General features: G+C 50.0%; 1 protein-coding gene across 1 annotated transcript; it reads right to left on the bottom strand.

Moving 5' to 3' along the window:
- Positions 1–1,117: 1,117 nt before the first annotated feature.
- Positions 1,118–5,501, bottom strand: IFNLR1 (interferon lambda receptor 1). The gene is made up of 7 exons (XM_083879358.1): positions 5,321–5,501; positions 4,581–4,704; positions 4,169–4,350; positions 3,666–3,808; positions 3,078–3,234; positions 2,656–2,783; positions 1,118–2,460 (listed from the first exon to the last, which is right to left on the bottom strand). The coding sequence occupies exons 1-7, from the start codon at positions 5,430–5,432 to the stop codon at positions 1,558–1,560; spliced, it is 1,749 nt and encodes a 582-aa protein (XP_083735484.1). The 5' UTR covers positions 5,433–5,501; the 3' UTR covers positions 1,118–1,557.
- Between the last annotated feature and the right edge of the window lie 7,552 nt (positions 5,502–13,053).

Genomic DNA, 13,053 nt, shown 5'->3' with positions numbered 1-13,053 from the left:
TCGGTGCTTCCTGTAAGTCAAAGCCTGGGGAGTTTTCCTTGATTGCACAAGAAATTGGGTGGTGATTATGTTTGGATCATCTGTGTCTTTCCAAATGAACTGGAGGGATAACAATGCAGGATGTAGCTTAGGACACTTTGCAGAGGACAAAGGAATGCTCCAGCTGATGAATGCTTTCCCCCACCTCCCCTTTTGACTTTAATCTAGGATTTTAATTAGTACCTCTTGCTGCAAAGCAGTTCCCAAACCCTCCTATCACCCCTTACTTCTTTTTTCTCCAGTTCTTGAAAGATTTCAGCTCCCTCAATACCCTCCCCGCATCTGAGCCCTGTCCCTGAGGCAGAGAATGGCTGGGGGGTGTTTCCCTCTTTCTTTTAATGCTTTGCTATCCTGTGAGTCCTTTACACAAAGGCTCCTTTTGATACCGGAGTATAAAAAGCCTTTACAAGGGCATGAAGTGATGGGACAAAGGTCATGGCTGTAAACTGCCAAAGGGGAGATCTAGATTAGATACTGGACTGAAATTCTTCCCTGGGAGAGTGGGCAGGCCCTGGCACAGGGTGCCCAGGGAAGCTGTGGCTGCCCCTGGATCCCTGGCAGTGTCCAAGGCCAGGTTGGACCAACCTGGGACAGTGGGAGGTGTCCCTGCCGTGGCAGGGGTGCACTGGGATGAATTTCAGGATCTCTTCCCAGCCAAACCATTCGGTGACTCTTTGTTCAGAGGGAGGCTCACAATCCTGGCTTCCCAGTGACCAGAGTGACCTGGCTGGGAAGTCTCTGAATTCCTCCAGCCCAGGATAGGGTCCTGTTTTAAAGGTAATGTTTTTTTCAGGATGAGCTGCAGAGCTGCAGTCCCCCTTTGTAGCTCTGGAAAACAGAAACACGTACACATGGACATTTATATAAAAATATTATTGCTCTCAAACATTCTGCACAGCAGGAGGAGTTTCAGCTTCAATAAGTATAAAATAAAAAATAAATAAACAAACATGCTGCACACTTTGGCTTCAGTTCCCTCTGTTGGAACACAGAAGGTGATTCCTGCAGGATGAGTTGGAGAACTTCTCATCCCACAAAAACCAGATCTTGCAGAATATCTCTGTGAGGAACTTCCAGTCAAGCTCTGGACTTACAGGGAAGCAAAGGTGACACAAAGCAGTTCAAAATCTGCTTCAAATCCACCTGCAGGCACAGCAATGGTGCTTGTTTTCAGGCCCCAGCTGGTGGTTCCATCCAGGGCAGGGTTGTGCTTTTGCCTCTCACAGCCCACCTGCAGCAGTTCCCTTGTTGTGAAGTCTCAGGTGACCCCCAGGCAGTGCCAGTTTGCTGGATGGTCCCTCAGAGATGTCCCTGCCTCCCTCACCCCTGACTGAGCACCTTATCAGAGGCACAGCGACGGTACAGAGGTGACTTAGCAATAAAATTCACCTTCTGTGTCCCTAAAGCCATTGCCTTGATAGGTCAGATATCAGTTTTTTGTCCTAGATCAAGGATCCTTGCTTGGATATCTGGAGCTCTCAAGCATTTTCCAGGCACTCCCCAGACCTGCTGGGTACTTTAGAGCCTTCCCAAGTAATGTGAGTGCTCGTAGCCTGAGAATTGCAACTTTGGCTCATATTTTCCCTCTGTATTTGAAGTCTCAAAAGCATCACTCAGCACTGTGGACTCAGGTGTCTGTTCTGTGAAATCATCACTGCCACAGTCACTGGCAATGCCTTCATCCTCTGCCACCTGCAGTGTCCACAGGGGGATGAGCAGTTGCGTGCTGGGATCCTCTCTGGGCTGGCATGTCGAGTCCATCTGGAGCTGCAGATCAAGGATGGATTTCTGGTAATCCCTGGAGAAATGAGGAGCCTTCTTGTGTGGGTTGTGCTCATGGGGCTCAGCACAAATCCCCCCCAGCAGGGGCTGTAGGGAGGTCATTCCCAGCCTCTCATCCCTGTTTCCATCATCCTGTCCATGCTTACTGGCACCTGGGAATCTCACATCCGTGAGGGATATTCTTCCCAAAGAGGAACAGAGATAAAGGGATGTCTCCTCATTTGCCTGGGATCCCGAGGTGTCCACTTCACCTTTCCTCTCTGCAAAGAGAGTGAAGCCCAGGGCTCTGAGGTCAGGCACAGACCCACTGTCCACACAGAGACCTTCAGATCCCCAATCCAAGCTGCTTTTCCCTGGAGCTGCTGGGGGTGGCTGACAGTTGAGGTGTCTCTTTGGATACCGGGGCATTTCATGGTATGGGATCAAAGTGCTGGTCTCTTCTTCCTCCTCATCCTCTGATGATGATGACAACGATGATGATGGGAAAGAAGCCATCCATAGCAGGTGGTGCCCTCCTAAAGCTCTGTTTGTCCTTTGAAGCATTGGCTTCTCTGTGTAGTTGAGATCATCACTGCAGAATTCCTTTTCACTGAACTCCAAGTGGAAGGTTGGTCCAGCAGCTTTAAATTGAGAGAAATCCTACCAGGGAGAAGGAATGAGACAGTGAGCCTGTGATACTTTTAGAAGAAACATTTGGATGGAAGAAAAATTACTTCAAAAATGGGAATTACGAATGTAAAACTGAGAAGTGCAGAACCCTCACCCCTCCCCAGTTACCCTCTGAAAACCAACAAGACTCTGAGTCAGGAGGGGAGCTCAGAATTTGAGCCATACCAAAACCTGAGGCATCTTCCTTTGCTTGGCCTCGAGTTTCACCAGGCAGCAGATGAAGGGACCACCCACAAAGATGGGGAGGACAAACAGAAGGATCACAACCAGAAGTGAGAACTTCCACTCCACTGCTGAAAAAGACAGAAATTATCTCCTGTGAGTGGTATTTTTATAGGAGTTATGGGCTCTACACTGACATACAATATTCAAGGTTTGCAGAAAACATTTCAGGGTTGGCTTTTTTTAAATGAAAATATTTCTACAGAAAGAAGGAACCACTCACCAGAAAATTCAATCTGTCCCTTTAACAGGAAGCTTTTTTTTTTTTTTTTTTTTTTTTTTTTTTTTTTTTTGGGGTGAAAACCTGATTTTAGTGGAAATCTTTGCCTTGCCCTCACCCACATCCTTTCTGAGAAGGGCCATACCTTTGTGGTTTAATAGCACACACACTGGCTGGGAGAATTCACTGTGCTTCAAGCTGGTACTTTCATAGAGAGCCCTGGCACTGAAGCAGTAATTGCCTCTGAGAGCAGTGGTGTTGATGGTCACTGTGTCCTTCCTGAAGTAACTTTCATATTTCTTCTGTTGAGAGACAAAGCAGAGGATTGGAGAGATGATTCTTTCATTATTGGGGTAGTGTTTCTGCAACACCTTAGCCCATGGATCCCCATGTCTGGCATCTCCTCCAGGGCTGATGGATCCAGGGTGGGAGTTCCAGCTGTGCTAGGCTCTGCTCTGCCAGGGAATGCTGCCAATGGCACCTGGATTAGTTGCTTTAAACCTCAGATTTTTAGACTGACTGCAGTGTAGCCTCCCCTTCCTGACAAAAATAGGGAACTACCAAAAAAATAAAGATGCACACACACGCTTCTTTTTGACTCTGGCTTTGATTTAGCTCTGGTTAGGCTGGTTCATTTCCTCCAGGCCCTGGATCCAGTCCCTCCCTCTCTGCCCAGAACTTTGAAGCTCTTTCTGTTCCTCCATTTCATCTAAAAAGAGCCATTTTTACTGACCTTGTCTTCAGATCCTGCTTCCCAGAGGTTCAAGTCATACTTCCAGGTGAGGTTCTCCACACAGGCAGGCAGAGGGAAGGAGGCACTCACATGGATGGAATTCTCCCTGACCTTCAGGGTCAGCACAGGGGGAGCCAGTTCCACTGCAAGAGAGTGAGCAGATGTGAGAATGGGGCTTGCTTGGCTCTTACCTTCCCAGCACTGACACTTTCCGTGGCTGGCCCTCACTTCCAGCTGTTATCTTGTGATAAGAGGGAGGCAAAGGACACTTCTTTTTATCTAAAACACCCCAGAGAAGCCTTTGTTCAGCTGGGCCACTGATGAACAAATTCTGACACTTCCTACAAAATTCATCCTCAAATAAGGATGAATTACCCAGCTCATTACTGTTAGTGCTCACTCAAAACTCTGTCATCCGTAAAGCTCCTGGATACCTGTGGGGTGTGGTCTATCCATTTGTAGGAATGTCCTTTCACCCAGGCTGTCACCTGGCAGGCACTCACCATCTGAGTAGTAATCCTTGAACTGGGATTTCACCCACGGCGACTGGGACCGTCCCCAAACCGCTTTCACCCGAGCCCGTACTTTAACGTAGAGGCTGGAGAGGGCACAAGTCAGATTGCAGAAGGATCTGGAGATGTTTTTGCAATGAGGAACCTTCATCCATTTGTCCAGGCGATCCTGGCTGAAAGGAACAACCACACCAAAATATTAAACATGTTCTGCTCTGGTTTATAGAGCAAGAGAAGGGAGGGTTTGGGAGGGTGGGGAGCAAATGGTGCTCAGAGTTTGGAACACTTCCCAGCTGGATCGTGTTTAGTTTTGGTGGAAGGTCACTGGTCATTAGGACAGTCATTAATCAGGAGAGATACCCAGTAGCAGTCTTTCCATTAGACATGGTTTGGGAGCTCTTACCTTTCATACCTCACAGTGTAGGTCACATCTGGGGGATAGCCTTTCCCTGGAGCCCAGGTCAAAATCATGGCAAAATCCTTTGACAGCAGGGTCACATTTTGAGGAGGGAGAAGTTGAACATGACCTGATCAAAAGGGAAAATTATGTGAATGATTTAAAAATATCCTTGGGGACAGGAAATACCACTTGGTTCTCACTAAGATAGTGTCAAAACTTGAGGCAGAGCCATTCACTAAAGGCTGGAAATTGTCTCTGGAAGCAGGTGTGCTGCAATGTGTTCCTCACCTCTCATAAAACATTTTCATCTCAACAGCTTTTAGAATTAGGACTCACGTTTGTGTGGACAATCTGTTTTATAATTTTGAGTGGCTTTCCCAGTGGTCTTGCTGCATTTCAGTGATTTACAACCCACAAACTCCGCCTCACTCCCTGGACAGGGTGGACACAGCTGTCCCACACTCCTCATTCAATCTCAGTACTCCAAGGGCAGATCCTACCAGGAATTCAGAGCTGTAGCTTTGTCCTGGATATTCTCCTGGCCCTATTTTTTTCCAGTAGATCACTATGACCATAACTAATCCTCAAAATGACACCTTCCATAGACAAATTTGAAACTGTCACTTCTTTACCATGGAATATTCCACTGAATCATTCCCATTTAAACTGACTAAAATTTATCTTTCCTCCTACCAACAAAGCCATACGGTGGAAGGAAAAGTTACATTCAGGTGGGCACATACCTCGAGCCTGCTGTAGAAGGCACAGAGCCATCAGGGCTCCCACCCTCCAGCCACACACGGCAAAGCAGAACGTCCCATTTGTCATAAATGTCTGTCCATGATCCATTCTCATCGTGTTTCCTGTGTGAATTCCAGAGGATTGAGGAGCTCGGGAGCAGCACACATGCGCCCTGCCTCGCTTCCTGGTACAGCCCTGCACGTGTGACTGGGAGAGGAGCAGGTGTGAGAGGGTTTTGGGGGAAAGGAAAGGTAAAGGTTGTTGTGCTGCGCCCTCCAGTGCAGCACAGCTGAGCCCTGACACAAGGGAGGAGCTGCCTCATCTTGTGAGACACCTGGGGAACAGTCTGACCTTTGGTACTTACCTGCGTGGCTGTGAAATATTAATAGAACTTAAATAAGGTCTCATTGCAGGAGAGAGCTAATAATAACCTAGCAACAATAAAAACAGTGAGACTCTGGTAGTCTGGTGTTTACAGGAGATCAAAGACTTTCTCTTAGTTTATGTTATCACAATGTTTTTCAGGAGTTAGGGAATTACTCCACTTTACAGCTGGGAGAATTCATTCCCATTTAAACTTATTAAAATTTATCTCTCCTCCTACTAACAAAGCCAAAGTGCAGAGATAGGACAGTGATCTGCCCCCTCCCACTGTGGGCACATGAAAGGACTTGGATTTCTCTGCCATGCTGCCAAGTTCAGGGTGCCCAGGTGTGTGCTTGGAACGGCTGTGCCACTGCAAGAGAAGGGGGAAATCCCTGGATCAGTCATTGTTTGGCACCTCAGCTCTGCTGCCTTCCCATCACAGGCAGCCCCAGGCCTGTGCTATCAGCAACGGGAATGGATCAATGAATTTACCACACAGGACAGTTACAGCAGCTCAGACAAAAGGGGTTTTCCCAGGTCTTTTCCCAGGTGGAAAACTCTCCCAGCCCAGCAGACAGCCCTTGAAAACCCTTTGAACCTTTAGGAGTGCCAGATTCTGGGTCCAAAGTCACATTTTCCTCCAAAAATCTCCATTTCTTCTTATCACAGGTTTCTGTTTCTGTGGCTGTTTTGCTCCCTTTGTTTAGCTTCATTTAATTTTTATGGAGTTCCTCTTTTTTGTGAAGAAAATAATTGCAATCCTTTCAAAGGAAAACCGCAAAGTGAAAGGGTCTGGAGGGTCTATCCCCCTTCAGCACCCAAACTGCAGAGCCACAACCAACCCATGGCTCTTATGCTTCCTGAAGCAGCCTGGACAGCGTCGGGAGCAGTTCCAGGGCCACTCACTGGGCTCTGGCTGAGAGCCCTCGGGCAGCTCCTCCCCAAGGTGACTGGCGTTTTCAGTAAGATTCACAAGAGGTGAATCTTATCATCATCACCATCATCGTCATCATCATCACCATGGTCATCATCGTTTCCTGTGGAACACCCGCGCTGAGCTCTGGGCTCTGCTCTGGCAGAACTGCCCGATTTGCGCTGTCTCACAGGAGGGGCCGATGTGCTGCTGTCCCCACCCGGGCCGGGGTGGCCGATGCCACGAGGTGTCGCTGCCTGTCAAACAAAACGCGCTTTTCTCCGAGCCAAACCCGCTGAAAACTTTAGGAACCGCTAAAGCTCCTGCTGAGCAGCGGCCTGGAGTGATTCCCGGAGCATCCTCTCATGGCTCAGGGGGCACAGCACACCCGAAGTTCTGCACTCCTGCTCCTCCAGCCTCTGCCTCTGGCTGAGGGTGCCCAGGAAGGGGCCGGATCAGGTGCTGGTGGAGCAGGATTGTAACCTGTGTGTGACAGGAGGACACACCAGTACCCATCAGTGCTCTGGAACCCTGCTGTGGAGATTTGTGATGCCTTTAGGATACAGGCAGGGATGGTGCTGCTGCAGAGGACTGATAACAGCCTTCATCCTTGGGCAAGTCATCCAGCTGTGCCCGTGTTCTCCCACTGGTTTACTCTTATGGAGCATAAATATTCAAATATCCTTATCCAAGAACCAGCTGGACACAATCCTGTGCAATGTGCTTTAGCATGACCCTGCCTGACCTGACCCCACTGTGCTCCTTTCCATCCTGAGTCACTCTATGATGCTGTGAAACACTTTGGGATGGGGCTGTTCCATGGCACGATGTCTCACCCACCCCTCACTCTGTGACACCGAGGATCCCCAGGGGACTCCCCCATTTCCCACCTCCTCCCTCCTTGCAGATGATTCAGCACAGGAGGGCAAACCCTGCAACCTTCCCTGAGTCACACTGACGGGTACCTGCCCTCCTTGAGGAAGGGCACTGCAGGAAATCCAATGTGGGGAAGGCACAACTGGGGCTGTGGTTGGGTTTTGTGAAACCTTTGGAAGCAACAGGCAGCACCAAGTGTTGCCACCTCAGCTCCTTCCCTTTGCTGTTCTGGCAGAGCTGTGTGTGCTGCAGGCTGGGAGCTGGAGAGGAGACTGAGCCCAGGGAGAAACAGATTAAAAATTGTAACAGGGCATTCCTGGTAGGGATGGCACCATGGGAAACCAAACCTCTGATCCATCAGTGCAGCAGGTGAATGAGCATGAGAAAATATTCCTTGGCCCCCAGACTATACAAAAAGACATATTCTGAGACTGAAAGTGAGACCTCGCTCAGTTCCAAAGTTTTCTCTTGTAATTTTGGGGAGAACATACTGGTTTTCAAGGATGCTTAGGAGAAGAGCAGAAAGTTATCAAACAACACAAAAGTCCCTGGTTTTCTCCCCTATCCCAAGCTTCTTGCACTAAGAGGACAACTTTGGCACTTCTTGTGCTCAGCTCTCCCTCCCTTCCCCGGCTCTTGTGGGTCTGTGGGATGAGTTGTGCAGCAAAGGCATCTGAGCCATCCAGGAACTCTGAGCATGGAAACAGCCCTGGCCCTGGCAAGAGACAGATTCCAGTGACAGCCTGACACTGTCACCTCCAGCAGCTCCAGCAGCCCCAGCCTGGCTTCAAGGAACTTCAACTTTCTTCTCTACCCCTGGGAAATCTTTGTTGGAGGCTTAGTTCAGAATTTGAATGTGGCACTTGACCTTCTGTGGCTCAGCAGGGGAATTTTTTTCCTCTTCCTGCTCAGGACCAGCCCTGACACACAGGCTGCTGATGGTTGGATTTGAGGGGAATCATTCTGGAAGGTTCACAAAGCAAACATGGGGAAAGGATGGGATTAGCAAAGGATGAAATGCTACTGAGAATTAAAAGGTTAAAAAATCTGCAGAGCTGCGTGATGCCAGATGGTAAAACAAAATGTAACAGCTCCCCTTGACCCAGACAGGCATCTGGGCAACCTGTCACCAGGAGGAAGGGAAGAGAATGGGCTTGATTTGTTTTTAAACTGAGTCTTGAAAGACTTAAAATGAAAAGCAAAAGCAAAAACAAGCCCATAAATTTTGTTCCCCATACAAATGCTATGAATCATTTAATCTCCTTTATTTTTTCTTCTGGGGGAGGGTTTTTACAGGAACTCGGGGCTTTGCCCGTGCACAGGAACTGGAGCTGGCCATGATTTAAAGAGTGTGTACATTTAACAGGCTGTTCCTAAAGGTGAGGAGAATACAGGGAATCCTGTCAGGACCCCTGGACCCTGTAGGTTAGGATTTGTGGGACAGTATTTGGTCCACATTTATGGGATGCTGGGAGAGCCCTGCACCCTTGGCAGCAGCAGTTCCTGGTGCTGCAGCTCCAGTTTACCTTGGCTGGGACCTGCAGCTTTTGGGTGCAATCTGAGGTGTGCAAACACGGAATCCAGAATCCTGGAGGTGTCTGTGGAACATTAAAGGCACAACTCTTGAGTAAAGGCAGCACCTTTGGAAGTTCAGCTGATTCCCGGATCCCACAGGGACTGGCACAGGAAGAGGGCAAAGGGGGCTCCTGGTTATGAGCAGAATCCTTTTCTACCTCTAATCAATGAAATACAGCAGTTAAATAGGTCTCACTTAAAATCCAAACTACAACAAAGGAGACAAGTTTGAATCCTGGCTTGATCACAGAGAGACTTTTCCCTGGGATGTGTGGATGAGCCAGTGGGCTCCAGCTGATCACCTGTTTTAGGCTGCTTCTCTCCCTTTCCCTGAAACCTGTCCCTTCCCTTCCCTCCGCAGCGCCTTTGCACGGGGCTGGGAGCAGGCGGGAGCCTGCCTGGACACGCAGCCCCGGCGAAACTCCCGAGCACAGCCAGGGGAACACGTGCTTGGCCACAGGGAGCAGATCCAGCCCCACGGGAAGGGCCCCGGGGCACCGAGCCTTCCGAAACCCCCACTCCCCCCCAGCAGCGTGGGAAAACTGCTGGGGACCCTGCATGTTCCAACACAGAGAGGCTTAATACCAGCCTCTTGTACTCCCTGAGCCAAAGCGAACTCCTGGGGGTCATCCCACAGCTTTGGGAGCTTTGGGAGCATCTCCTGGCTGGGGGATCTGATGTCACCCCACTGTGAGGGGTTTCTCTCCTGGCTCAGGACACTGGGTGCTGGAGTGCTGGCCCTGTGTGGCAGGAGGGAGTGGGGATAGCCATGAGTGGGGGTAGCCATCTGCATAACCATCACAAGCAGGAGATAAACTTTCCCTTGCAGGGATTTTACCAAAGTGAGGGCACACACAGGGAAGCAGGAGTGTGGCACAAAGCTGGAGCGTCCAGAGAAGGGAACAGAGCTGGGAAGGGGCTGGAGCACCAGGAGAAGCTGAGGGAGCTGGGAGGGCTCAGCCTGGAGAAAAAGAGGCTCAGGGGGGACCTTCTCACTCTCCACAGCTCCCTGACAGGAGGGTGCAGTGAGGTGGTTTCAGTCTCTTCTCCCAGGGAATAAGTGACAGTGCAAGAGGAAATGGCTTCAAGTTGCACAGGGGAGTTTTAGATCAGATATTAAGGAAAACTGCTTCAGTGAAAGGGATGTAAAGCATTGGAACAGGCTGCCCAGGGAAGAGGTGGAGTCACCATCCCTGGAAGTGTTCAGAAATCCTATGGATGTGGCACTTGGGGACATGGTGTAGTGGGGAACATGGTGGCAGTGCTGGGTCAATGACAAAGATCTTTTCCACTCTTAAGGATTCCATGATTCCATGGGGATGCCATGAATGTTCTGTCTTTAACTCAAACACCAGCAGGAGCAGGTGAGTTACCTGCAGAGGAGGATGTAGAGAGAGCCCAGGGAGGATTTCCAGGCCAAGCCTGGGAGATGCTTTTCCCCCGCAACCACCAGTGGCAGCAGCTTCCTGGTGGGGTGGGAAGTCTTTGAATGTTTGCAATGTTTTGCATTGCAGTATTTGGATGCCAAAGCTATGCAGTGCTGTAAAAGTTAATTAGCCAGATAACTAATTAAAGACTTCTCCCTTTTATTGTTGCCAACTTGCAATTCAGAAAGGGGCTTGTGTCAAAGTGAATCCAGCCACACACCCCAGTGAAAGAAGTGATAAACCATTCACAATCCAATTAACTATTCTGGGACTGGAGAGGGAAAATCCCATCACTGGCTGGGGGGAAGGAAGGTCCTGATCCCATAAAGCACCAGCACAAGTGACCCAGCCTTGAATGCCTCTCCAGAGGACCTTGCTGTGGAGGGACCAGGACAGGATTTATAGGTGCCAGGAGAGGTTATGGTGCTGGAAGAGTCCCCATGAGGGTGACATATCCTTGGGGACTTGGTTTGACCTTCCTGGTAAAGGTCCAGGGTGGGGTTGATGGGACTCTGAGCTGAGGGGAGGACACCAGTGTGGCACTGGCTGGTGGCTCTGCAGTTCTGTCCCCAGAGAGAGTCTCTGACTGCTGAGGGTTCCACTGGAGTGGGGAAAGATCTCACTGGACAACCAGCCATGGATAATCTCTGAAAATCTCCCATCATCTCACTCCTCTGAGTGTCATAAGGCATCATCACTGCACAGGACATCCATGAGATTTTTAAAAAGGATCATGACATTCCCGTGACTGTGGAGCAGCATTGGCAGAGTGTGGGGACACACGTGCAGTGTCCTGCCCTGGCACTGCTGGGGTCACTCTGGCCCTGGGGAGCAGCAATGACAGGGTACAGGGCAGAGAGCTGAGCTGGGCTGGGCTGGGCTGAGGCTGCTCTGCCTGGCCCTCAGCCAGCAGACAGACGTGCTGTAACCAAGTGGCACCGGGCCCAGAATTTCCAGGAGGGGTGAGCTCCCATCCCAGATCCGGAGGGGGCCCAAATTTCCACCGGCACTCCGCACGTGCTGGGTGCACCCAGGGTCTGGGCTCTTGTGAAATCCCAGCCTGGCTCAGGGTGGCTGAGTGCTTGAAATTCCTCCCAGCTGCCCGGCCCTCCTTCCCCACTGAAAAAAGAGAGGAATTGAGCAATTCCAGCAAGTGTTCTGAGCCTGGGGAGCCCACGTAGTCCCCAGGGCAGCCACACAGGGCATGAGGCTGCTGTCACTTCCAAGCTGCTGCCTGGCACCTCAGGGAGCTCAGAGTTTTGATGACAGGACTGCTGAGATCAGTGCATGGCACATTTACACCACACTAGGATCTGGGCAGAATCCTGATACTGGGAGAATACTCTTCCCACCCCCGCTGCTATCAGGCCCAGCCCTCAGATGACAAGAATTTAATTTAAAGGCTCAATCTCTTGTCTGAACAGCTCCCTCCTTCCCCCACTCTGATGAGAGGAAAATCTTTCGGAGAGGCATCCAGGCTGAGTGGGAAAGCTCTGGAGAGAGCTGTCTCTTGCCCTTTAGCCATCCAGAGAGGAAGAGCTCATCTGAATGAAATGAGGATCAATCAGAGAGAGGCATGGGAAAAGCTGGGAAAAGGAGCCTCCAGTGATGTATATTCATGGGGGGGAAAACCTCCCCCAGACATGCAGGAGCTTTGATGAAAACCCTCCCAGCTGTGCTGGGCCTTTGAAGTGACACAGCAGAAGCAGCATTCACGATTAGCCAAGAGATAGAAGCAGATGAGTTCTCAATCAGCTGAATCCTCCTCTTTAGGACAGACTTTCAAGCTCACTTTTTATAACTCCTTCCAAAATTAATGAGAATCCTCTGCACGGCACCCCAGCCTCCTTCTCCCCTGCTTCCTCCCCCACCCCTGATAACCTACAAAGCCAGAATATCATATTCCCAGAGGGCAGGGGATGGGGTGCCCTCGGTGTTTTGTGCTGCAGAGCATAACTGGGAGAAGTCTTGAACCCTTATCAGGAAACAAAATGCTGATACAAATGGGTTACTCCTCTTTTTTAACCAAAAAGTGTGTTTCTGAGACACAGTTGAAGTGTCAGCATTTCATCAACAGTGTGTTTCCCTCTCGATCTGCTCCCCTAATCTGAATCTTCCAAAGTTGAGTCTAAAATCTCTGCTCTGGCTGTGTTAGAGCTGGTTTTAGCTGGGAGGGATTTTGCAGGGGATGGAAGGGATAAATCCCCAACACTGCAGTGAAATTCTGGATCCCCCACATGGAGCTGCTCCCCAGGGAACTGAACCCCATCCCTGGAGTTTACATGAGCACCCAAAGAGGATTTTTACTGCTGGGAGGGAGGTTGCTCTGTTCACTACCTCAGTGCAAAGGTCTGTTCTTTCCAAAATGCAGAAATGCGCTTTCACCTGAGCTGGGTGACTTGCTAAGCACAAAGTCCTCAAGTTCCTCCTCGGGAAAACCTCCAGGAGTGCCCAGGAACCCAACCCCAGGTCATTTATCCCCTCGGTGCCCCGTCCCCGAGGGTGGCTCCTGGCAGGGACACTTAATGGGAAGAGGCAGATGCAATCAGCCAAGTCAGATGTGTTTAACACACTTCAA

This window comes from Zosterops lateralis (genome assembly GCF_965231275.1).
Source record: "Zosterops lateralis genome assembly, chromosome: 28".
NCBI classification, from domain to species: Eukaryota; Metazoa; Chordata; class Aves; order Passeriformes; family Zosteropidae; genus Zosterops; species Zosterops lateralis.
This window is presented reverse-complemented; position numbering and strand designations above follow the sequence as displayed.

Coding starts and splice junctions, on each gene's coding strand:
- IFNLR1 (XM_083879358.1), bottom strand. CDS start 5,432: ATGAGAATGGATCATGGACAGACATTTATGACAAATGGGACGTTCTGC. Junction 4,351..4,580: donor TACACTGTGAGGTATGAAAG/GTAAGAGCTCCC, acceptor TGTTCCTTTCAG/CCAGGATCGCCTGGACAAAT. Junction 2,461..2,655: donor GGAAGATGCCTCAGGTTTTG/GTATGGCTCAAA, acceptor TCTCCCTGGTAG/GATTTCTCTCAATTTAAAGC.